Source organism: Eriocheir sinensis, chromosome 36 (genome assembly GCF_024679095.1).
Source record: "Eriocheir sinensis breed Jianghai 21 chromosome 36, ASM2467909v1, whole genome shotgun sequence".
Lineage (NCBI taxonomy): Eukaryota > Metazoa > Arthropoda > Malacostraca > Decapoda > Varunidae > Eriocheir > Eriocheir sinensis.
This window is the reverse complement of record NC_066544.1, coordinates 13,636,284-13,662,280: the sequence shown is the minus strand read 5'-3', so window position 1 is coordinate 13,662,280 and position 25,997 is coordinate 13,636,284. Positions and strand designations below refer to the sequence as shown.

At 46.9% G+C, this 25,997-nt stretch overlaps 3 protein-coding genes across 12 annotated transcripts in view; all 3 read right to left on the bottom strand.

Moving 5' to 3' along the window:
• Window positions 1-8,583, bottom strand: part of LOC127007870 (histone-lysine N-methyltransferase, H3 lysine-79 specific-like) — a 67,915-nt gene extending 59,332 nt beyond the window's left edge. Inside the window, exon 1 of one of the 2 annotated variants that reach the window (XM_050879293.1) lies at window positions 8,398-8,583. The gene's annotated coding sequence lies outside the window, so the exon portion shown is untranslated. The remainder of the gene's footprint in view (window positions 1-8,397) is intronic. The other variant, XM_050879294.1, reaches the window with a different exon arrangement.
• A 311-nt stretch (window positions 8,584-8,894) lies between these two features.
• Window positions 8,895-25,679, bottom strand: LOC127007866 (UDP-glycosyltransferase UGT5-like). Of its 6 annotated transcripts, none has more exons than XM_050879288.1 (10): window positions 25,541-25,679; window positions 12,746-13,018; window positions 11,887-12,077; window positions 11,533-11,628; window positions 11,033-11,123; window positions 10,838-10,929; window positions 10,580-10,713; window positions 10,173-10,392; window positions 9,900-10,043; window positions 8,895-9,467 (listed from the first exon to the last, which is right to left on the bottom strand). In XM_050879288.1, the coding sequence occupies exons 2-10, from the start codon at window positions 12,920-12,922 to the stop codon at window positions 9,323-9,325; spliced, it is 1,290 nt and encodes a 429-aa protein (XP_050735245.1). In that variant the 5' UTR covers window positions 12,923-13,018; window positions 25,541-25,679; the 3' UTR covers window positions 8,895-9,322. The 6 variants fall into 6 exon arrangements, with proteins under 6 accessions (XP_050735245.1, XP_050735243.1, XP_050735247.1 ...); XM_050879286.1 differs by lacking the exon at window positions 25,541-25,679 and adding an exon at window positions 19,339-19,866; XM_050879290.1 differs by lacking the exon at window positions 25,541-25,679 and adding an exon at window positions 19,246-19,368.
• Window positions 15,000-25,997, bottom strand: part of LOC127007861 (UDP-glycosyltransferase UGT5-like) — an 84,157-nt gene continuing 73,159 nt past the window's right edge. The window contains exons 11-16 of one of the 4 annotated variants that reach the window (XM_050879270.1): window positions 23,468-23,561; window positions 23,273-23,364; window positions 23,015-23,148; window positions 22,608-22,827; window positions 22,335-22,478; window positions 15,000-15,575 (exon numbers count right to left, since the gene is read on the bottom strand). In XM_050879270.1, coding sequence (XP_050735227.1) covers window positions 15,431-15,575; window positions 22,335-22,478; window positions 22,608-22,827; window positions 23,015-23,148; window positions 23,273-23,364; window positions 23,468-23,561 — 829 coding nt within the window. In that variant the 3' untranslated portion in view covers window positions 15,000-15,430. Of the gene's footprint in view, window positions 15,576-16,041; window positions 16,186-16,314; window positions 16,535-16,721; window positions 16,856-16,979; window positions 17,072-21,389; window positions 21,870-22,334; window positions 22,479-22,607; window positions 22,828-23,014; window positions 23,149-23,272; window positions 23,365-23,467; window positions 23,562-25,997 lie in introns of those variants that run through there. The other 3 variants (XM_050879271.1, XM_050879268.1, XM_050879269.1) reach the window with 3 other exon arrangements.

Sequence of the window (25,997 nt, the reverse complement as noted above, 5' to 3'; positions counted from 1 at the left end):
GGAGAGAGAGAGAGAGAGAGAGAGAGAGAGAGAGAGAGAGAGAGAGAGATTAAAAACAATAACAGAAACAAAGAGAATAAAATATTAAAAAGAAAAAATAAAAAAAGAGAGAGAGAGATAGAGAGAGAGAGAGAGAGAGAGAGAGAGAGAGAGAGAGAGAGAGAGAGAGATTAAAAACAAGAAAAGAAACAAGGAGAAGAAAAGAAGAAAAAGAACAAATAAAACAAGAGAGAGAGAGAGAGAGAGAGAGAGAGAGAGAGAGAGAGAGAGAGAGAGAGAGAGAGAGAGAGAGAGAGAGAGAGAGAGAGAACAAGAACTAGAACAAGAAAAGGAACAAGAAAGAGAAAAAGAACAAAAAAACAAGAGAACGAGAGAGAGAGAGAGAGAGAGAGAGAGAGAGAGAGAGAGAGAGAGAGAGAGAGAGAGAGAGAGAGAGAGAGAGAGAGAGAGAATAAAAACAAGAACTAGAACAAAAAAAGGAACAAGAAGGAGAAGAAAAGGAGAAAAAGAGCAAAAAACCAAGAGAGAGAGAGAGAGAGAGAGAGAATAAAAACAAGAACTCGAACAAAAAAAGGAACAAGAAGGAGAAGAAAAGAGCAAAAAACAAGAGAGAGAGAGAGAGAGAGAGAGAGAGAGAGAGAGAGAGAGAGAGAGAGAGTTTGAAGGTGTGGTATTGGAAAAGACGATGGGGTATCTCTCTCTCTCTCTCTCTCTCTCTCTCTGACACTTAATTTACAGCATGACGAGGGTTCTTTCTTCTCTCCTTCTCTCTCTTCCTCCAATATTATGTCTCCTACGTCAGCTTCTTCCTCCTCCTCCTCTTCTCTTTCCTCTCCGCTGTCCTTCCTTCCCTCCATCTGTCTCTCCCTTCCTTCCTCCTCCCCCTTCTGTCCCTCCCTCGTATACGTATCCTCCCTTCCTTCCACCTCTCTTTCTCTCCCTCTCTCTCTCCCTCTCTCCTCCTCTCCCTCCTTTACTAAATTTGCTTCTCGACCTCCTCTTTATTTATTTCCTCTCCTCTTCCTCCTCTTTTTTCTGTGTTGATTAAGTATTCTCTTATTTCTCTCGTCTCTTCCGTACCTTCTCCTCCTCCTCCACCTCCGGCTCCTCCACCTGCTAACTACCACTATTTTTGCTCCTTATCCTCCTCCACCTCCTCCTCCTCTTACTCCTTATTCCTCTTCTTCCATATATGCTCATCCTTAATTTTCCTCCTATTTATCTTCCTCTTTATGTCCTCCTCCTCCTCCTCCTCCTCCTCCTCCTTCTCCTACAACATTGGTTCATCTCATTCCTCTTCCTGCTTCTCTTGCCATTAGTTATCATCTTCCTTCCCTTTCTACTTCCTTTATTCCTTTCCTCTTTCTTGCTCTCGTCCTCTGCATCTTCCTCCCCTTCCTCCTCCTCCTCTTCCAAGTTTTTATCATCTTCCTTTCTTTCTGATTCTCGTTATCCGCTTCTCCTTCTTAATTCTCGTCCTCTGCATCCTCCTCCTCCTCCTCCTCCTCTTCCTCTTCCTCCTCTCCCACTGCCCCTTCAGGAAATTCAGTACAAGAGGAAGAGGAGGTCCGCGCCCTTCCTCTTCTCTTCCCTCTTGTTTACTTTCTCCTCAAAATCCGTATTAAGGGCGTGAAGGGGTCACCGGTTAGCCCATCCCAGCCCTTCCGAGCCCCATCCATGTTGACCCATCCGTGTGTGCGTGTGTGTGTGCGTGTTAGGGGTGATGGGAGAGATAAATTACTGATGGGATTGATGGGAATGGTGGAAGAGAAATGAAGGTATGTGGAAGTGTGTGATGAAGAGGGGAGGGAAGGCAGAGGAGAGGGAAGGGAAGGGGAAGGGGTAGGGGAAAGGAGGAAGAGGAGAAGAAGGATAAAGAGGAACAGAAGAATGAGGAAGAAGAAAAAGGGAAGGGATATTGATAGAGGAAAGGGAGGAATGGGTGAGGATGGAAGAATAAAGAGGAACAAAAGAAGGAGGAAGAAGAAAAAGGAAAGGGAAACGGGAAGAGGAAAGGGAGGAATAGGAGAGGAAGGAAGAATAAAGAGGAACAAAGGAACGAAGAGGAGGGAAAAGGAAGAGAAAACGAAGGAAAGGAAGGAAGAAAAAGAAACATAAGAAGGAAGAGGAAAGAAAAGGGAAGGATAAAGGGTAGTGAAAAGGAAAGAAGAATAGAGAAAGAGGAGCAAAGGAAGAAAGAGAAGGGAAAAGAAAAGGGGAAAGGGTTGAGGAAAGGAAGGAAGAATAGAGGAAAAGGAACAAAGGAAGGAAGAGGAGGGAAAAGAGAAAAGGAAACGGTGAAAAAAGGAAGGAAGAGGAGGAAAAGAAGGAAGGAGAAAAAGGGGAGTTACGTTCATGTGTGTGTGTGTGTGTGTGTGTGTGTGTGTGTGTGTGTGTGTGTGTGTGTGTTTAAGAAGATTAATAAATAACAACAAAACACAAAAACGCTATAAAGTGAAAGAAATTGGATTAGTTGGTAGTTTCCTTCCTCCTCCTCCTCCTCCTCCTCCTCCTCCTCCTTCTCCTCCTCCTCCTCCTCCTCTTATTGTCCTCCTCTGCATTCTCCTTCTCATCCATTTTCATTTTAAAGTGTGGAAGAATTGAATTGTGGAGAAGAAGAAGAGAGAGAGAGAGAGAGAGAGAGAGAGAGAGAGAGAGAGAGAGAGAGAGAGAGAGAGGAAAAAAACTATAAAATTGCCAATAGCATTACGTAGATCGGGCAGAGGCGGAGGAAATTAGGGAAAAGCAAATGGAAAAATAAAGTAAAAAAAAAAAAAAAAGGAAGGGAGTAGAAAAAAACAAAACAAACTTCACTCTTGAATTTTTAACTCCAGTAATTTGTCCGCCCTGTTTGTGGCCGAGCTTGGTGTGTGCGTGCGTGTGTGTGTGTGTGCGTGTGTGTGTGTGTGTGTGTGTGTGTGTGTGTGTGTGTGTGTGTGTGTGTGTGTGGCAATTTTGAATATAGCACATAATTCCATTCCTCTTTTTTTGTGCGGTCGAACCAAAATTCATAAACACGTTTGTCCGCGAATTTGCCTCTGCGTTTTTTGTTTTTTTTTTGGGGGGGGGGAAGGAGGGGGGGGGCAATTTCAATACGATTTTTTATTTTTTTATTTTTTATTGCCTTTATGCCGTGTTATGTTTGTCTGTCCGTCTGTCTTTGTGTCTCTCCGTCTGTCTGTCAATTTCAACATATCTGTCCGCGTTTTTTTATGCCTGTCTCTGTATGTATATTTGCATGTATATATGGATATGTATGTATATTTAAATCTGTTTCTTTGTGTGTGTGTGTGTGTGTGTGTGTGTGTGTGTGTGTGTGTGTGTGTGTGTGTGTGTGTGTGTGTGTGTGTGTGTTTGTTCGGTATAATGGATACATGTATGTTTGCATATTATAATTGTACTTATGTTGATTTTATTTTCTCTCCCTCTTCCTCTCCTCAAATAGAAAGATGATGAACAGAAGGAAACTTAAGGACCGTAATGAGACACAGAAGGGAAGCAAAATGGTGGTAGATGATGATGCTGAAAATTATATAGATGTAAAAAAGTATAAAAAAAAAGGAATTGATGATGATAAGCAAGCAGATAACGAAGATACTGAAATCTGAATAGAAGGTGATTGACTTATAAGAAAGAGAAGAGGCAGATGTTCGTTTGGTAGCGTTAAAAAGATAGATAGATAGATAGATAAATAGATAGATAGATAGATGAATGAATAGGTGATTTGCTTATAAGAAAGAGAAGAGGCAGATATTCGTTAGGTAGCATTTAAAAGATAGATAGATAGATAGATAGATGAATAGAGAAATTAGTAATCAGAATATTGCCAAGTGAAAGTCAGAATCAGTTGACATTAGAGAGATAACATTACTTTTATTCCTATTAATTTTATCAGTAGATTAGACTCAAACGTAAACACTCTCTCTCTCTCTCTCTCTCTCTCTCTCTCTCTCTCTAACCAGTTTGTATGCTTTTTTGCGCTGTTATTTTTGATCTTGTGTCCCGGTGACCATAAGCTTTGATGTGAAATGGATACCTGACATTTTAATTACTTTTCATTTACCTGATTATTGCGAGCTTGATTATATTTGTTCAGAATTTAAAGAGCGACCCTTTCACTGGTTTTATTGGTTTAATCCATTCTCTCTCTCTCTCTCTCTGTCTGTCTGTCTATCTGTATCTATCCATTTATCTATATTTATTTCCTGTCATGATTGTAATTTCTGATAGTAGGGGTGATGGTGATGATACTATGGTGGTGGTGTTAGTGGTGATGGTGATGGTAGTGGTAATGTTAATGGTGGTGGTGGTGGTGGTGGTGGAGGTTATGGAAATGGTGTTAGTGTTTGGTTTTGGTGATCATATTAGTAGTAGTGGTGGTGGTGGTGGTGATGGTGGTGGTGGTGGTGGTGGTGGTGGTGATGGTGATGGTGGTGGTGGTGGTGATGGTGATGTTGGTGGTGGTGGAGGTGTTTGCTCATCACAACACACACACACACACACACACACACACACACACACACACACACACACACACACACACACACACACACACACACGCACAACTTCCCCCCACAAACTCACACATATATTCCGTCCTACACACACGCACCTCCACTCTCACCCCCACCCCCACACAACCACCCCATACCTTGACACACACACACACACACACACACACACACACACACACACACACACACACACACACACACACACACACACACGTCACACTACCACCACCACCACCACCAATACCAACGGCAGCGGCACCGGAATAGCAACCAACAACCAAGTATTTGCACTCTTAACCTAATTATCGGGAAATCAAGGCAACATTCAAGCGTCCAGCAGAAAGCCAGAGCGAATTAGACTGGCCTTCTCCCCCCTCCTCCCCCTACACTCCTCTTCCCCCTCCCCTTCCCCTTTATCCTCCCCCCCCTGAAAAATATGTATTAAATGTTTTCTCTCCCCTCCTCGTTGACCTTCCTGTATGTCCTTCCTGTGTCATTCCTGTTTTTGTTTTTGTTTTTTGTTTAGGTTCATTTCTCCTGCCGGATGTCCTCTAATAAGCAGCGTGAGTTGAATTTCCCGCCATCCATATTTTCCTTTGTTATGATTTATTTAGCACGTATTTTTTTTTATCCTCTTAGTTATCTACCTTAGTCTCGTTTCAAGTTTGGTCGCTCTTGCGCAGACTCTTATGAAAGCTAATTTGTGATAAAAGGATGAAAAAGGTCGAGGAAATCAAATTCATATCATAAAATAGTAACGAATTATAAAATGTGTAAAAGACATTAAAGTGGAAAGTCTTATGGGAATTTCATCAACTTTGAATGTTATGAAATGTGACGTATTATTAATTAGAAGATTCTCTCTCTCTCTCTCTCTCTCTCTCTCTCTCTCTCTCTCTCTCTCTCTCTCTCTCTCTCTCTCTCTCGGTAACTTCACACAACGTAACGCCATCATGAGGAGAATTACCTCCAGCGTCTTTAACTTCTTTCCTTGCTGCTCAAACTTATCGCATCTCGTATACAGTGGGAGAGAGAGAGAGAGAGAGAGAGAGAGAGAGAGAGAGAGAGAGAGAGAGAGAGAGAGAGAGAGAGAGAGAGAGAGAGAGAGAGAGAGAGAGAGAGAGAGAGAGAGAGAGATGGGGGTGAAGAAAGAAAGGAAGAAAGGGAAGGAAGCAATGAAGGAAGGAAGGAAGAGAGAAAAAAAAGGTAAAGGAATGAACGAAAGAGAGAAAGAAAGAAAGAAGGAAGGAAAGAACGAAAGAAAGAAAACGAACAGGAAGAAAGAAACAAGGAAAAAAAGAAGGAAACAAAATAACATAGAGGTAGGAAAGAAGAAAGAAAGAAAGAAAAGAGAGGAGTGAAAAAAAAGAGAGAAACAGATAGCTACACAAACTTCTCTCATCTTATTCACATATTAACCAAATCAACTTCTCCCATAAAACCACACTCTATTATCTTTTTTTATTCCTATTTTTTAACTTTTGGAGGAAGTGTTGTTACGAAGTTAAAAAGTCACGTGATGCAATTTCCCAGCGGCCGCGCCTTACGAGTGTCATTTGTTGCCTGATGACCCGCGCGCAGGGACGGGGATAAACGCAGATGCACTAAATTCAGGACATGAGCGGAAATAATTAAAAGGAGAAATTTCTGCTGCGTGTGGTTATTTGTGTGATTATTTGTGGTGTTTGGTTATTTGTGGTTATTTGAGTGGTTATGTGTGGTATGTGTATGGTTATTTGTGGTGTGTGTGTGTGGTTATTTGTGGTTATTTGAGTGGTTATGTGTGGTATGTGTATGGTTATTTGAGTGGTTATTTGTGGTGTGTGTGTGTGGTTATTTGTGGTTATTTGAGTGGTTATGTGTGGTATGTGTATGGTTATTTGTGGTTATTTGAGTGGTTATGTGTGGTATGTGTATGGTTATTTGTGTGGTTATTTGTGTGGTTACCTTACTTGTGGTTTGTGGATATTTGTGTTCATTTTACATCTCTATTTCTTTCTTTTTCTTTCGTTCTTCCTTTCTTTCCTTCCCTTCTCTGTTAGTTTGTTTCTTTGTTTTTTTTTTTCTTATTTGATGGATTGAATTCTGAGCGTGAGAGGAAATAATTAAAAGGAGAAAGGCGACTTCTCTTTCTATTCTTTTTTTTTTTTTACTGGAATGAAATAAAGTCAAGCATATGTTAGGTGGAGTTTTTTTACACTGTATATATTTTCTTCTTTCTATAAAACAAAAGTGACTATCAGCATCATATACCTAACATTTTTTCTTTACTTTTATCTTTTTTTCAATGACGATGATGATGATAGTAGTAGTAGTAGTAGTAGTAGTAGTAGTAGTAGAGGTATGAGCAGAACGTATGATAGTGAAAGTAGAAGTAGTAGTATTAAAAGTATCATCAATAGTAGTAGTAGTAGTAGTAGTAAGAGTAGTATTAGAAGCAGGAGTAGCTGAAGTAATAATAGTAGAAGTAATAGACGTAGTAACAGAAGGAGTCGTAGTAATGCCAAGAGTAGTAGAAGTAGTAGAAGTAGTAGTTGCAGCAGAAGTAATAATAGTAGAAATAATAGACGTAGTAACAAAAGAAGTCGTTTTAATACCAAGAGTAGAGCTTAAAGAACCAGTAGTAAGAGTAGCAATTGTAGTAGTAGTAGTAGTAGAAGTAGCAGGAACAATAGTAAAATTAGTAGTAGTAGCAGCACCCAAACCAGCAGGACCAGTAGGAGCGGGATGAAACGAAAGAGACCATTAGGAACTTTTGGGGTAGCGGCATCCGGGTTCCAATGAGGCTTCAGGACACAGCGGAGTGGAGGCGAGCGTTAGACAAGTACCCCTCCGCTTCCCTTGACCCGTTCCCCTTGCCTAGACACCGCTTGAATACCTCTTCTGACACCGAGTAGCGAGTATATCCGGGTTACCAGAGAGAGATAGAGACATGGGGGGGAGTGAAAAGGAAGGTCTCGTGAGTAAAAGGTATTAGTGTGTGAGTTAATTAAAGGTGAGAGTTAAGAAAGGTATGGCATGGTGGTGGTTTAATGCTTTCGATAATGTCAGTGTTTATATTATTGGTAGTACAGTTGTGATCTTTAACGTTATTATTATCACTATTATCTTTATTACTGTTTTTACTCCTACTATTATTATTATTATTTTTATTATTATTATTATTATTATTATTATTATTATTATTATTATTATTATTATTATTATTATTATTATTATTATTATTATTATTATTATTATTATTATTGTTGGTGATGATATTTTTTTGCGAGGGAGCGGGTCATTTTAAAGTTTCGGGTAAAAAAAAAGCGATATTAATGAGAGACGAAATGGTGAGTCTTGGTGTGTGTGTGTGTGTGTGTGTGTGTGTGTGTGTGTGTGTGTGTGTGTGTATGCAATCATCAAACTTACCTTCAAATTAGATGTTACTTTAAGATGAACGAAAGTCCCTTCAACACACACACACACACACACACACACACACACACACACACACACACACACACACACACACACACACATAAACAAACACACGGGCTCAAATCAACATCAAACGGAAGAAAAAAAAAGGAAAACGAAAAAAAATCTATACAAGTAGTAATTCCTTTAACCATTTACAAAACCAAATCCAAAATAAACCACATATAACGTCCTTTTAAACTCCCTCCCACCCACAACTTTAAAATCACGGGTTGCACAGATTAAGTTTTCGTTTCATTTCCCTGCGATTCAGTTTTAAGTTTCTCGAGGTTGTTTTTTTCTCATCTCGTTAAGTTTCATGTGTTCTTTTTGATCCGTTATTAAGTTCCCGGCACGGAGGTGTAAGCGGGGCGAAGAAGGGGAATCTACACCCGCACAGAGGCACACCCGCGCACGCACACACCGGAGGGAGACACACGAGTGGAAGGGCGGAGAGGAGGAGGTGCGTGTTCCCTCACCCGCGGTCCGATTCACACTGACACGTGGGTTCCTTCCGCCGACTAACTGGAAGCTGGGTCCGGTCAGGTCGCCTCGTCCCCTCGCCTCTCGCCAGTCGCTCTTCCTCCTCCTCCTCCTCCTTCTTCTCGTTTTCTTCTCTCTCTCTCTCTCTCTCTCTCTCTCTCTCTCTCTCTCTCTCTCTCTCTCTCTCTCTCTCTCTCTCTCTCTCTCTCTCTCTCTCTCTCTCTCTCTCTCTCTCTCTCTCTCTCGGTGACGCAACACAGTGGAGGAAGTGGAGCGTCGTTATCGTGGATCAGCAAAGTTGAGGGAATTAGAGGAAAGAAGAGGAAGGATGTGAGTAAGGGTGTGTGAAGGGTGTCGGGGGATGAGGAAAGGGATGAAGGGAGGGGGGAGGGTGGGGGGGGGCCTGAGGCATGGAAGGGAAACGAAGGAAAAATCGGATATGTTTGTATGTTTATTTATTTTCTTTCCCGCATAAGTGTTTACAGTTGTGATATTTATTTGTGGCTTTGTTCTTTTTATTTCTTGCACCTTTAACTATCTCTACATTTCCTTCCCTTTCCTTGCATCGCCGCAGCCATGACGAAGCCTCGGCGCCGCCTCGCTGGGCGCGGCGCGGCGGAACAAGCAGGTAAGCGCCCCTCCCGCCGTGACGGTGCCGCAAGGAAAACGGGGATGCGAACATAAACTGAACTCTTCCTACGATGACATATTCCTTCGACCTCGGAAAAGTTATGAATCTTATGCTGTGTGTGTTTTGGGGGAAGCTCATTTTTAAGGCATACACAGTACGTCATGTGTTGCTCGGCTAACGCCATTTAACTTCTCACTCCTCGCGGCCGGCGTTACTATATACCAGACACCAGACGTCAGTCCTTCTTGGCCTTCCTTGCTCGGCAGCAGCAGCCAATCAGGACTCGAAGGATCCTGTAGCAGAGCCAGGAGGCCAGGACCCCCGCCACCAGCGTCACCACCACCACCACCGCCCACACGTCAGCGTTGTACAACTGGTACCTGAAAATAACAGTGACAAAAGGGCAAGTCCAGGAGGGAACAGGAATCGTGTCCCCGCCACGAAACTCGGAGTGGGGTCCACAGCTCCTGAGGAACAGAAGTGTTCGGGCCGTCATTGACAGCCAACGATGAGTTCTATGAGCAGGCTATGGATGCCATGAGGCTGCTGACCAGACTATTTGAGGATTCCTCTGGGGAAGAGGAATGTTGACTTATCAACGATCGTGCCTGACCACAAGCTGCTGGAATACCATGTACTTGTGTTTTTATCTTTGGTGTTGTGAGTTGAGGGAGAAGCGCCTTGTGGAAGGCAGTGAGACTTAGCGCCATAAATGCAAGATTGCGTCTGGGGAGCCCAGGCAAAACTTCCCTTATAGCTTTGTTGTGAGTTAGTGACCGTTACCACGCAAAAGGAACAGCGAAAGGACTCACCAGGGCATTTCGAGGGCGGTGGAGCGGAGGTGGCGTGCCCCTTGGTGCCGCAGGACATACTCCACCCAGTAGGTCGTCCAGTCCCCCGGCGACAACGGCTGGTCCCGCATCACCTTCGCCCTACGCTGCGCCTCGTCCCGAAACCTGCTTGGCCAGAACATTGAGTCACTGATTTGCGGAAAGAAGCCATCACATTTGGACTAACAGGCATGTAGTGACACAAGCTGCTCTCATGACAAAGCTCATCCTAATCTGGCAAGGTTGCCTTAATACCTTGTGTCGCCTATCATCTGGAGAATGTTGCCGCGAAAGCTGTCATAGTTGAGGTCCTCCCAGTGCAGGAAGCGTCCCCAGCCCTCCCGCTGCACCATCCTCATGTTTTGATGTTGGTCCACGGCGACAGGCAGGCCGAGCACCGGCACCCCGTGGTAGGACGCCTCCTGGGTGCTAAGCAAACCCCCGTGTGTAATGAAGAGCTGCAGCTGCTGGTGACCTAGCCTCGGGAACAAGAGATAGACCATCAGACTGGCAATGACATACACACGTCACTCTACCTTGTACGACATTCTGTCCAAGCGAAGTATTGCTCTGGTGCCTCGGTAGGGTTTGCCAGCCTCTCCTGATTGACTGGATTCCTCTGTTGGTTTAATAGAGCTGATCTGTCAATCACACATGCTCACCGAGGATGTCCTGCTGAGGGAGCCACTTGGACAGCCGCACGTTGGGGGGAAGGCCCTCCATGGCGTCCTCGTCCCACTTCCACAGGACCCGCTGCTGCAGGGAACCGAACACCTCCAGCAGCACCTTCCTGTACCTGTGAGGGAGGAGGCGTCACTGTTACTTGTCCACCGTGTGTGTACCTGTATACCGTGTGTGCACCTGTCCTAGGTGTGTGGCTGTCTCAGGACAGTGATACTGGGTGGTGCCGTCGCACTCACTCCTCGGGTAAGGTTGATGACTTGACGAGGGTTCCCAGACTAAAGAGGATGACTCCTGGCTTCCCCGCGCCGGCGACCCACTGCTGCAGATCCTGGCACGAGGGAGAGGGAGGCAAAGGTGTAGCAGCAGCAGCAGCAGCAGCGAGTGTTTCGTCAAGGGGAGCAGCAGAGCCAAAGACAGGGGGAGGGACGTACCTCGGGGAGCGGCTTGGCGGGGCGGCAGTGTATTCCTCCGGCGTGCACCACCGTGGGCGTGTAGGGCAGCGGGTTCTCCATCGTCCTGACGCTGCGGAGGAAGGAGAGTGAGGCGTGCACACACACACACACACACACACACACACACACACACACACACACACACACACACACACACACACACACACACACACACACACACACACACACACACAGATAATGCCATACTAGTTAGTCCCACTTTGATCAAGGAGGATGGGCTGTGTGAGGTGTGAAGGGCTCGGCAGTACTCAGAGATCGATTATAAGGAGCTTGCTCGGATCGGGAGAGTATTTGCTTGCGATTGCGAGCCTGAATCATGATCAGTCCGTGGGTGAATTACACACACAGACGTACACACAAACACACAAATATGCAATCAAAAGCGCACACACACACACACACACACACACACACACACACACACACACACACACACACACACACACACAAGCACACACCTGTTAGTGATGAAGAGACTACTCTTAAGCTTCAACTCTGCCAGGCTGGGCAAGTCCTCAGGGCACAGCTTTCGGGCGCGGCATTCCGTCTCTTGCCTGAGGAGGTAGTGAGTCAAAAGAAGATATAAACGTTGGTATCTCTAAACGTTTACCATTTACATGTCCTAGGGCGAACCATCTTCAAGCAGACGTCACAAAGGAATGTTTAGTTTGAACCCACATATACGTATTATCACCGAGCCATCTTAGGAACGATGTATTTTGTCATATCACTTGGAAAGTGAGACACCATCAAAGGACCCGCACTGGAATGGATTGGTGTCCACAGAAGTCGGAAGTCGAAAAGTTACTCACCTTGACAAAAGGAAATCCGAGAAGACAATGTTCATGGCGCCCACGACCGTGCTGATCATTCTGCCGGTGAAGGTGAGCGGGTACTCGAGGTTAAGGAAATAGCTCGCCGCGAGGGATGGGAAGAAGGGCGTGCCGGCGATGTCACTGAATGCCACTTGCACCATGTTGGGAAACACGTAGATGAACGGCACCTGTCGGGGGGCGGACAGGTGGAGGGGGTGACGGACAATGGAAAAATAGATATAATGGAAAGAAGACGTTGTGCACGAAAACACGAACATAGTATTAACCGTCTTTTTATCCTTTATGTGGTTTGACATGTATTCAACGCCACCAGTCGAGTGTGAAGGTGGGAGATGGATCCTAAAATAAAATAAAAAATAAATTAAAAAAGAATACTTTCATCTTTATTCACAAGGATACTAAGCCTGTAAACATTACGACTAAAGAGAAATATAAATTCTTTAAGAAACGTTGGCATGCCAGAAACACGGTCATGGACAGAAGGGCAAGACGTACATTAATGAAGCACGATGAACAACACACCCGCTGCTCGTGCTTAGGCGCGTGAGAATGATCGTCAAGGTCAGTAGGTCAGTTTTTTGTACGATAACAAATCACTCGATATCTAAGAATTAAAACTCCAAAATTGTATACGTGTCCTTGGGTGAGAGTGGTTGTGATAGTAGTACTGTATAGCTTTGCTGTTACAGTGAGTCTCTCAACGGCAACGGTGCTCTTGTAATGATGAATGAACATGTTCGTCTCACTTTGCATGGAGCCAATCCACTTTGAACAAATGTGCATTTATTCATCAACTTAAATAATGTTTTGGTGGTACGGTTGTCCAGTAACTTACTTTCCATTCGTGTATGACAGAGAGAAAGCATTCTGTCATGAATGGGTACATCATCACCAAGTCGAACTCTTCCCTGAGGATCGACTGAACCTCATCGGCAGCAAGAGTCAGGCTGCAGGTGGTGACCAGGGCGGGGTAAAGCTGCCTCGTCACCTGCAGGCTGTTGAAGTTGAACATGCTTGGAAGAGACGGGGTAAAGGATTCGTCGGCTACGAATACCTCCCGGATGTTGGGTCGCTGGCGTGTCGAGTTGAAGTTCGTCACGAATGTCACCTGTCAACCCAAAAACGCGAAGAACAATTAGTGACACGGCGGCAAGAACAGGCGAACATGGGACTGCATGAGTAACAAGAACAATATTGTTTTTCTCCCTTACTGTCAAAACTTCATCGTGAGGTTTCCTTGTATACCGCCGTCATGCTCACGACACAACACCTGAGTCCGCGGTAACGGGGTCTGCGCCACTCACCGAGTGGTTCCTCTGTGCCAGGTTCTCCGCGATGGCCATGAAGAAATTCTTGTGACTTCTGGTGCTGGTCGGGTGCAGCATCAGGATTCGCGCGCTCCTGCCTCCTGCACCGCCACCGCCATTGCCACCACCACCGCCACCAACGGTACTTCAGCCCACAACCTCATCACACCTTTGGCTTCGATCCTTCCAGCGTAAGGCAATAATACACACTAGGGACACCGGCCACCGCGCGACGCACTGATACAGATTGCTAAGTCGCGGCACAGACGCATAAATAAGGAACTTGATGGCTGGGGCTAGAACACCCCAGAGATACCTTATCAGGAGCCTTATCTGAGCGTGTGTTTTATAGCAGGAAGCTCTCAAAAGCAAAAACAAACTGAACAAAAGTCCGCAGGAGAACTACTCTCAAAATGTGAAGTCAAGTTCCTAATTGAATATTCGAATAAGGTTGAAGGTGTCTTGATACTCTCATTTTGAAAGTCGTAGGAAGAAGGGAATGCAGACAAAGGAAAGTTACTGGAGAGTTTATCCGTGACAGGGATGAAAAAATGAAGATGATGGTGAACTCTTGCAGAAGGGAATTGTATTGGGGTGGGCAGGAGCTGAGAGCCTAATGCTTAGGAACTGAACGAGAGGTGGAGGCATGCAGTTAGCAGGATCAAATGAGGAGTTAGCATGAACATAAAAGATTGAAAGCAGAGTACAGTATATTTATCTATATCAACAATTTTCTGCCAATGTGAGCATGGCTTGCGTCGTCAAGATTGTTCTGTTTGGTTAATGAATTAAAAGTATCAACCTCAGTCACTTAGTCTGGAAGCGAGGACAAAGATAACAGACGTCAGATAACGTTAACCTCCACCAATAACCTTTCAAGTACTATCTGACTCCTCTCTCAGCTGACAAACGCAGGAGTGAGTCTCGTGGAAAGAGTCGGGGCTTTTTGGAAATACTTGTCCCTTCTCTATATCCGGCCCCCTCCCTGACGGTAACATTCAAACGGAATTTTTATTGATGTGCTAATTATTGTTTGGTGATGGCCTCGTGTCGCAGGTGTGGAGTTTATTAAATATGTCGATTGCTTATTATAAAGAGGGGAAGGAGGAAGAATCTGAGGAGGAGGTATAGTGACCTAAAATAATTAATTTTCTCTCTGCGCACCACTGTAGTTACCGGTAAACAACCCATTTTCTCTCACCAGATTCGCTGTTCATTAAAGGGGAAAGCAACTTTTTTTCTTTTTTTTTATTATAAATACATCATTCCCCATTTTGTCAAACTACAAGTCACTAAAATTGTAAATGCCTCTACATATTATAAACAAATACTTAAACCATCACAGTGCCAGAACTTAATCAATCAAATATCATTCATCAAATCCACCGCATATCTAAACTTTTAAACAATTATCTATGTTTGACATTATGTATATAGACTTACACTTCAATGTCACGACTACAGAGACACGCCAGTCACTAGATGTCCAATTCCCGCTTCATCCTCCCTGTGGTGTGGAAGTTTGCACGAGACCAACACTAGAGAGGTGCTGTGCCCGTGGAGTGGGAAGCTGCTGACGCTATGGTTTAGAAAGCCCTAGATCTTTCTCAACGCATTGTGGTTTCTCTCTCTGTGTGTGTGTCAGCGGATAAGTTTAGGGAATTAGGGGACAAAAGGGGAATTATATGAGTAAGGTGTGTGAAGGGTGTCGGGGGATGAGGAAAGGGATGAAGGGAAGGGGGGCGGGGGTGCTGAGTCATGGAAGGGTAACGAAGGGAAAATTGGTTTTGTTTGTATGTGTTTTTATTTTCTTCCCCGTATAAGTATTTACTGTTGCGATATTTCTTTGTTGCTGGTTTTTTCTTATTTCTTGCACCTTTAACCATCTTTACATTTCTTTCCCTTTCATTGCCTCGCCGCAGCCACGAGGAAGACTCGGTCCGCCTCGCTGGGCGCGGCGCGGCGGACCAAGCCGGTAAGCTCCTGTCCCGCAGTGACGGCGCCGCAAATAAAACGTGGGGATGCGAACATGATCTTAATTCTTCCTTGGATGACCTCATGCATCGGCCTCAAGAACGTTATAAATCTTATGCTGTGTGTGTTTTGAGGGTGTTCACTCTTAAAGCATTCACAGTACGTCATCTTTTGCTCGGCTCACGCCGTCTAGCTTCTACTTCTCACTCCTCGTGGCCGGCGTCACTATATACCAGACGTCAGTCCTTCTTGGCCTTTTTTGCTTGGCAGCAGCAGCCAATCAAGGCTCGAAGGATCCTGTAGCAGAGCCAGGAGACCAGGACCCCCGCCACCAGCGTCACCACCACCACCACCGCCCACACGTCAGCGTTGTACAACTGGTACCTGAAAGTAACAGCGACAAAAGGGTAAGTCCAGGAGGGAACAGGAATCGTGTCCCCGCAACGAAACTCGCACTGGGGTCCACAGCTCCTGAGGAACAGAAGTGTTCGGGCCGTCATTGACAGCCAACGATGAGTTCTATGAGCAGGCTATGGATGCCATGAGGCTGCTGACCAGACTGACCGAAGAGACCATTGGGTCAGAATCAGGCCAAGCTTCACTTGCCATTTATGCCGCTGATGCTCACTTACAACGATCGTGCCTGACCACAAGCTGCTGGAATACCAGGTACTTCTGTTTTTATCTTTGGTGGTGTGAGTTGAGGGAGAAGCGCCTTGTGGAAGGCAGTGAGACTTAGCACCATAGATGCAAGATGGCGTCTGGGGAGCCCAGGCTAAACTCTCCCTATCTACGGCCTTACGTTGGGTTAGTGACCGCTACCACGCAAGACTAACAGAAAAGGACTCACCAGGGCATGTCGAGGGCGGTGGAGCGGAGGTGGCGTGCCCCTTGGTGCCGCAGGACATACTCCACCCAGTAGGTCGTCCAGTCCCCCGGCGACAACGGCTGGTCCCGCATCACCTTCGCCCTACGCTGCGCCTCGTCCCGAAACCTGCTTGGCCAGAACATTGAGTCACTGATTTGCGGAAAGAAGCCATCACATTTGGACTAACAGGCATGTAGTGACACAAGCTGCTCTCATGACAAAGCTCATCCTAATCTGGCAAGGTTGCCTTAATACCTTGTGTCGCCTATCATCTGGAGAATGTTGCCGCGAAAGCTGTCATAGTTGAGGTCCTCCCAGTGCAGGAAGCGTCCCCAGCCCTCCCGCTGCACCATCCTCATGTTTTGATGTTGGTCCACGGCGACAGGCAGGCCGAGCACCGGCACCCCGTGGTAGGACGCCTCCTGGGTGCTAAGCAAACCCCCGTGTGTAATGAAGAGCTGCAGCTGCTGGTGACCTAGCCTCGGGAACAAGAGATAGACCATCAGACTGGCAATGACATACACACGTCACTCTACCTTGTACGACATTCTGTCCAAGCGAAGTATTGCTCTGGTGCCTCGGTAGGGTTTGCCAGCCTCTCCTGATTGACTGGATTCCTCTGTTGGTTTAATAGAGCTGATCTGTCAATCACACATGCTCACCGAGGATGTCCTGCTGAGGGAGCCACTTGGACAGCCGCACGTTGGGGGGAAGGCCCTCCATGGCGTCCTCGTCCCACTTCCACAGGACCCGCTGCTGCAGGGAACCGAACACCTCCAGCAGCACCTTCCTGTACCTGTGAGGGAGGAGGCGTCACTGTTACTTGTCCACCGTGTGTGTACCTGTATACCGTGTGTGCACCTGTCCTAGGTGTGTGGCTGTCTCAGGACAGTGATACTGGGTGGTGCCGTCGCACTCACTCCTCGGGTAAGGTTGATGACTTGACGAGGGTTCCCAGACTAAAGAGGATGACTCCTGGCTTCCCCGCGCCGGCGACCCACTGCTGCAGATCCTGGCACGAGGGAGAGGGAGGCAAAGGTGTAGCAGCAGCAGCAGCAGCAGCGAGTGTTTCGTCAAGGGGAGCAGCAGAGCCAAAGACAGGGGGAGGGACGTACCTCGGGGAGCGGCTTGGCGGGGCGGCAGTGTATTCCTCCGGCGTGCACCACCGTGGGCGTGTAGGGCAGCGTCGGGTTCTCCATCGTCCTGACGCTGCGGAGGAAGGAGAGTGGTGAGGCGTGCACACACACACACACACACACACACACACACACACACACACACACACACACACACACACACACACACACACACACACACACACACACACACACAGATAATGCCATACTAGTTAGTCCCACTTTGATCAAGGAGGATGGGCTGTGTGAGGTGTGAAGGGCTCGGCAGTACTCAGAGATCGATTATAAGGAGCTTGCTCGGATCGGGAGAGTATTTGCTTGCGATTGCGAGCCTGAATCATGATCAGTCCGTGGGTGAATTACACACACAGACGTACACACAAACACACAAATATGCAATCAAAAGCGCACACACACACACACACACACACACACACACACACACACACACACACACACACACACAAGCACACACCTGTTAGTGATGAAGAGACTACTCTTAAGCTTCAACTCTGCCAGGCTGGGCAAGTCCTCAGGGCACAGCTTTCGGGCGCGGCATTCCGTCTCTTGCCTGAGGAGGTAGTGAGTCAAAAGAAGATATAAACGTTGGTATCTCTAAACGTTTACCATTTACATGTCCTAGGGCGAACCATCTTCAAGCAGACGTCACAAAGGAATGTTTAGTTTGAACCCACATATACGTATTATCACCGAGCCATCTTAGGAACGATGTATTTTGTCATATCACTTGGAAAGTGAGACACCATCAAAGGACCCGCACTGGAATGGATTGGTGTCCACAGAAGTCGGAAGTCGAAAAGTTACTCACCTTGACAAAAGGAAATCCGAGAAGACAATGTTCATGGCGCCCACGACCGTGCTGATCATTCTGCCGGTGAAGGTGAGCGGGTACTCGAGGTTAAGGAAATAGCTCGCCGCGAGGATGGGAAGAAGGGCGTGCAGGCGATGTCACTTTATGCCACTTGCTCCATGTTGGTAAACACGTAGATGAACGGCACCTGTCGGGGGCGGACAGGTGGAGGGTGACGGACAATGGAAAATAGATATAATGGAAAGAAGACGTTGTGCACGAAAACACGAACATAGTATTATTAACCGTCTTTTTATCCTTTATGTGGTTTGACATGTATTCAACGACACCAGTCGAGTGTGAAGGTGGGAGATGGATCCTAAAATAAAATAAAAAATAAATTAAAAAGAATACTTTCATCTTTATTCACAAGGATACTAAGCCTGTAAACATTACGACTAAAGAAATATAAATTCTTTAAGAAACGTTGGCATGCCAGAAACACGGTCATGGACAGAAGGGCAAGACGTACATTAATGAAGCACGATGAACAACACACCCGCTCGTGCTTAGGCGCGTGAGAATGATCGTCAAGGTCAGTAGGTCAGTTTTTGTACGATAACAAATCACTCGATATCTAAGAATTAAAACTCCAAAATTGTATACGTGTCCTTGGGTGAGAGTGGTTGTGATAGTAGTACTGTATAGCTTTGCTGTTACAGTGAGTCTCTCAACGGCAACGGTGCTCTTGTAATGATGAATGAACATGTTCGTCTCACTTTGCATGGAGCCAATCCACTTTGAACAAATGTGCATTTATTCATCAACTTAAATAATGTTTTGGTGGTACGGTTGTCCAGTAACACTTTCCATTCGTGTATGACAGAGAAAGCATTCTGTCATGAATGGGTACATCATCACCAAGTCGAACTCTTCCCTGAGGATCGACTGAACCTCATCGGCAGCAAGAGTCAGGCTGCAGGTGGTGACCAGGGCGGGTAAAGCGGCCTCGTCACCTGCAGGCTGTTGAAGTTGAACATGCTTGGAAGAGACGGGGTAAAGGATTCGTCGGCTACGAATACCTCCCGGATGTTGGGTCGCTGGCGTGTCGAGTTGAAGTTCGTCACGAATGTCACCTGTCAACCCAAAAACGCGAAGAACAATTAGTGACACGGCGGCAAGAACAGGCGAACATGGGACTGCATGAGTAACAAGAACAATATTGTTTTTCTCCCTTACTGTCAAAACTTCATCGTGAGGTTTCCTTGTATACCGCCGTCATGCTCACGACACAACACCTGAGTCCGCGGTAACGGGGTCTGCGCCACTCACCGAGTGGTTCCTCTGTGCCAGGTTCTCCGCGATGGCCATGAAGAAATTCTTGTGACTTCTGGTGCTGGTCGGGTGCAGCATCAGGATTCGCGCGGCTCCTGCCTCCTGCACCGCCACCGCCATTGCCACCACCACCGCCACCAACGGTACTTCAGCCCACAACCTCATCACACCTTTGGCTTCGATCCTTCCAGCGTAAGGCAATAATACACACTAGGGACACCGGCCACCGCGCGACGCACTGATACAGATTGCTAAGTCGCGGCACAGACGCATAAATAAGGAACTTGATGGCTGGGGCTAGAACACCCCAGAGATACCTTATCAGGAGCCTTATCTGAGCGTGTGTTTTATAGCCGGGGAAGCTCTCAAAAGCAAAAACAAACTGAACAAAAGTCCGCAGGAGAACTACTCTCAAAATGTGAAGTCAAGTTCCTAATTGAATATTCGAATAAGGTTGAAGGTGTCTTGATACTCTCATTTTGAAAGTCGTAGGAAGAAGGGAATGCAGACAAAGGAAAGTTACTGGAGAGTTTATCCGTGACAGGGATGAAAAAATGAAGATGATGGTGAACTCTTGCAGAAGGGAATTGTATTGGGGTGGGCAGGAGCTGAGAGCCTAATGCTTAGGAACTGAACGAGAGGTGGAGGCATGCAGTTAGCAGGATCAAATGAGGAGTTAGCATGAACATAAAAGATTGAAAGCAGAGTACAGTATATTTATCTATATCAACAATTTTCTGCCAATGTGAGCATGGCTTGCGTCGTCAAGATTGTTCTGTTTGGTTAATGAATTAAAAGTATCAACCTCAGTCACTTAGTCTGGAAGCGAGGACAAAGATAACAGACGTCAGATAACGTTAACCTCCACCAATAACCTTTCAAGTACTATCTGACTCCTCTCTCAGCTGACAAACGCAGGAGTGAGTCTCGTGGAAAGAGTCGGGGCTTTTTGGAAATACTTGTCCCTTCTCTATATCCGGCCCCCTCCCTGACGGTAACATTCAAACGGAATTTTTATTGATGTGCTAATTATTGTTTGGTGATGGCCTCGTGTCGCAGGTGGGGAGTTTATTAAAAATGTCGATTGCAAATAATAAAGAGGGGAAGGAGGAAGAAAGAGAGGAGGAGGTATAGTGACCCCTAAAAATAATTAATTTTCTCTCTGCGCACCACTGTAGTTACCGGTAAAACAACCCATTTTCTCTCACCAGATTCGCTGTTCATTAAAGGGGAAAGCAACTTTTTTTTTCTCTTTTTTTTTTATTATAAATACATCATTCCCCATTTTGTCAAACTACAAGTCACTAAAATTGTAAATGCCTCTACATATTATAAACAAATACTTAAACCATCACAGTGCCAGAACTTAATCAATCAAATATCATTCATCAAATCCACCGCATATCTAAACTTTTAAACAATTATCTATGTTTGACATTATGTATATAGACTTACACTTCAATGTCACGACTACAGAGACACGCCAGTCACTAGATGTCCAATTCCCCGCTTCATCCTCCCCTGTGGTGTGGAAGTTTCCGCACGAGACCAACACTAGAGAGGTGCTGTGCCCGTGGGAGTGGGAAGCTGCTGACGCTATGGTTTAGAAAGCCCTAGATCTTTCTCAACGCATTGTGGTTTTCTCTCTCTCTCTCTCTCTCTCTCTCTCTCTCTCTCTCTCTCTCTCTCTCTCTCTCTCTCTCTCTCTCTCTCTCTCTCTCTCTCTCTCTCTCTCTCTCTCTCTCTCTCTCTCTCTCTCTCTCTCTCTCTCTCTCTCTCTCTCTCTCTCTCTCTCTCTCTCTCTGTGTGTGTCAGCGGAGAAGTTGAGGGAATTAGGGGAAAAAAGAGGAATTATATGAGTAAGGTGTGTGAAGGGTGTCGGGGGATGAGGAAAGGGATGAAGGGAAGGGGGGCGGGGGTGCTGAGTCATGGAAGGGAAACGAAGGGAAAATTGGTTTTGTTTGTATGTGTTTTTATTTTCTTCCCCGTATAAGTATTTACTGTTGCGATATTTCTTTGTTGCTGGTTTTTTCTTATTTCTTGCACCTTTAACCATCTTTACATTTCTTTCCCTTTCATTGCCTCGCCGCAGCCACGAGGAAGACTCGGTCCGCCTCGCTGGGCGCGGCGCGGCGGACCAAGCCGGTAAGCTCCTGTCCCGCAGTGACGGCGCCGCAAATAAAACGTGGGGATGCGAACATGATCTTAATTCTTCCTTGGATGACCTCATGCATCGGCCTCAAGAACGTTATAAATCTTATGCTGTGTGTGTTTTGAGGGTGTTCACTCTTAAAGCATTCACAGTACGTCATCTTTTGCTCGGCTCACGCCGTCTAGCTTCTACTTCTCACTCCTCGTGGCCGGCGTCACTATATACCAGACGTCAGTCCTTCTTGGCCTTTTTTGCTTGGCAGCAGCAGCCAATCAAGGCTCGAAGGATCCTGTAGCAGAGCCAGGAGACCAGGACCCCCGCCACCAGCGTCACCACCACCACCACCGCCCACACGTCAGCGTTGTACAACTGGTACCTGAAAGTAACAGCGACAAAAGGGTAAGTCCAGGAGGGAACAGGAATCGTGTCCCCGCACGAAACTCGCACTGGGGTCCACAGCTCCTGAGGAACAGAAGTGTTCGGGCCGTCATTGACAGCCAACGATGAGTTCTATGAGCAGGCTATGGATGCCATGAGGCTGCTGACCAGACTGACCGAAGAGACCATTGGGTCAGAATCAGGCCAAGCTTCACTTGCCATTTATGCCGCTGATGCTCACTTACAACGATCGTGCCTGACCACAAGCTGCTGGAATACCAGGTACTTCTGTTTTTATCTTTGGTGGTGTGAGTTGAGGGAGAAGCGCCTTGTGGAAGGCAGTGAGACTTAGCACCATAGATGCAAGATGGCGTCTGGGGAGCCCAGGCTAAACTCTCCCTATCTACGGCCTTACGTTGGGTTAGTGACCGCTACCACGCAAGACTAACAGAAAAGGACTCACCAGGGCATGTCGAGGGCGGTGGAGCGGAGGTGGCGTGCCCCTTGGTGCCGCAGGACATACTCCACCCAGTAGGTCGTCCAGTCCCCCGGCGACAACGGCTGGTCCCGCATCACCTTCGCCCTACGCTGCGCCTCGTCCCGAAACCTGCTTGTCCAGAACATTGAGTCACTGATTTGCGGAAAGAAGCCATCACATTTGGACTAACAGGCATGTAGTGACACAAGCTGCTCTCATGACAAAGCTCATCCTAATCTGGCAAGGTTGCCTTAATACCTTGTGTCGCCTATCATCTGGAGAATGTTGCCGCGAAAGCTGTCATAGTTGAGGTCCTCCCAGTGCAGGAAGCGTCCCCAGCCCTCCCGCTGCACCATCCTCATGTTTTGATGTTGGTCCACGGCGACAGGCAGGCCGAGCACCGGCACCCCGTGGTAGGACGCCTCCTGGGTGCTAAGCAAACCCCCGTGTGTAATGAAGAGCTGCAGCTGCTGGTGACCTAGCCTCGGGAACAAGAGATAGACCATCAGACTGGCAATGACATACACACGTCACTCTACCTTGTACGACATTCTGTCCAAGCGAAGTATTGCTCTGGTGCCTCGGTAGGGTTTGCCAGCCTCTCCTGATTGACTGGATTCCTCTGTTGGTTTAATAGAGCTGATCTGTCAATCACACATGCTCACCGAGGATGTCCTGCTGAGGGAGCCACTTGGACAGCCGCACGTTGGGGGGAAGGCCCTCCATGGCGTCCTCGTCCCACTTCCACAGGACCCGCTGCTGCAGGGAACCGAACACCTCCAGCAGCACCTTCCTGTACCTGTGAGGGAGGAGGCGTCACTGTTACTTGTCCACCGTGTGTGTACCTGTATACCGTGTGTGCACCTGTCCTAGGTGTGTGGCTGTCTCAGGACAGTGATACTGGGTGGTGCCGTCGCACTCACTCCTCGGGTAAGGTTGATGACTTGACGAGGGTTCCCAGACTAAAGAGGATGACTCCTGGCTTCCCCGCGCCGGCGACCCACTGCTGCAGATCCTGGCACGAGGGAGAGGGAGGCAAAGGTGTAGCAGCAGCAGCAGCAGCAGCGAGTGTTTCGTCAAGGGGAGCAGCAGAGCCAAAGACAGGGGGAGGGACGTACCTCGGGGAGCGGCTTGGCGGGGCGGCAGTGTATTCCTCCGGCGTGCACCACCGTGGGCGTGTAGGGCAGCGTCGGGTTCTCCATCGTCCTGACGCTGCGGAGGAAGGAGAGTGGTGAGGCGTGCACACACACACACACACACACACACACACACACACACACACACACACACACACACACACACACACACACACACACACACACACACACAGATAATGCCATACTAGTTAGTCCCACTTTGATCAAGGAGGATGGGCTGTGTGAGGTGTGAAGGGCTCGGCAGTACTCAGAGATCGATTATAAGGAGCTTGCTCGGATCGGGAGAGTATTTGCTTGCGATTGCGAGCCTGAATCATGATCAGTCCGTGGGTGAATTACACACACAGACGTACACACAAACACACAAATATGCAATCAAAAGCGCACACACACACACACACACACACACACACACACACACACACACACACAAGCACACACCTGTTAGTGATGAAGAGACTACTCTTAAGCTTCAACTCTGCCAGGCTGGGCAAGTCCTCAGGGCACAGCTTTCGGGCGCGGCATTCCGTCTCTTGCCTGAGGAGGTAGTGAGTCAAAAGAAGATATAAACGTTGGTATCTCTAAACGTTTACCATTTACATGTCCTAGGGCGAACCATCTTCAAGCAGACGTCACAAAGGAATGTTTAGTTTGAACCCACATATACGTATTATCACCGAGCCATCTTAGGAACGATGTATTTTGTCATATCACTTGGAAAGTGAGACACCATCAAAGGACCCGCACTGGAATGGATTGGTGTCCACAGAAGTCGGAAGTCGAAAAGTTACTCACCTTGACAAAAGGAAATCCGAGAAGACAATGTTCATGGCGCCCACGACCGTGCTGATCATTCTGCCGGTGAAGGTGAGCGGGTACTCGAGGTTAAGGAAATAGCTCGCCGCGAGGGATGGGAAGAAGGGCGTGCCGGCGATGTCACTGAATGCCACTTGCACCATGTTGGGAAACACGTAGATGAACGGCACCTGTCGGGGGGCGGACAGGTGGAGGGGGTGACGGACAATGGAAAAATAGATATAATGGAAAAGAAGACGTTGTGCACGAAAACACGAACATAGTATTATTAACCGTCTTTTTATCCTTTATGTGGTTTGACATGTATTCAACGCCACCAGTCGAGTGTGAAGGTGGGAGATGGATCCTAAAATAAAATAAAAAATAAATTAAAAAAGAATACTTTCATCTTTATTCACAAGGATACTAAGCCTGTAAACATTACGACTAAAGAGAAATATAAATTCTTTAAGAAACGTTGGCATGCCAGAAACACGGTCATGGACAGAAGGGCAAGACGTACATTAATGAAGCACGATGAACAACACACCCGCTGCTCGTGCTTAGGCGCGTGAGAATGATCGTCAAGGTCAGTAGGTCAGTTTTTTGTACGATAACAAATCACTCGATATCTAAGAATTAAAACTCCAAAATTGTATACGTGTCCGTGGGTGAGAGTGGTTGTGATAGTAGTACTGTATAGCTTTGCTGTTACAGTGAGTCTCTCAACGGCAACGGTGCTCTTGTAATGATGAATGAACATGTTCGTCTCACTTTGCATGGAGCCAATCCACTTTGAACAAATGTGCATTTATTCATCAACTTAAATAATGTTTTGGTGGTACGGTTGTCCAGTAACTTACTTTCCATTCGTGTATGACAGAGAGAAAGCATTCTGTCATGAATGGGTACATCATCACCAAGTCGAACTCTTCCCTGAGGATCGACTGAACCTCATCGGCAGCAAGAGTCAGGCTGCAGGTGGTGACCAGGGCGGGGTAAAGCTGCCTCGTCACCTGCAGGCTGTTGAAGTTGAACATGCTTGGAAGAGACGGGGTAAAGGATTCGTCGGCTACGAATACCTCCCGGATGTTGGGTCGCTGGCGTGTCGAGTTGAAGTTCGTCACGAATGTCACCTGTCAACCCAAAAACGCGAAGAACAATTAGTGACACGGCGGCAAGAACAGGCGAACATGGGACTGCATGAGTAACAAGAACAATATTGTTTTTCTCCCTTACTGTCAAAACTTCATCGTGAGGTTTCCTTGTATACCGCCGTCATGCTCACGACACAACACCTGAGTCCGCGGTAACGGGGTCTGCGCCACTCACCGAGTGGTTCCTCTGTGCCAGGTTCTCCGCGATGGCCATGAAGAAATTCTTGTGACTTCTGGTGCTGGTCGGGTGCAGCATCAGGATTCGCGCGGCTCCTGCCTCCTGCACCGCCACCGCCATTGCCACCACCACCGCCACCAACGGTACTTCAGCCCACAACCTCATCACACCTTTGGCTTCGATCCTTCCAGCGTAAGGCAATAATACACACTAGGGACACCGGCCACCGCGCGACGCACTGATACAGATTGCTAAGTCGCGGCACAGACGCATAAATAAGGAACTTGATGGCTGGGGCTAGAACACCCCAGAGATACCTTATCAGGAGCCTTATCTGAGCGTGTGTTTTATAGCCGGGGAA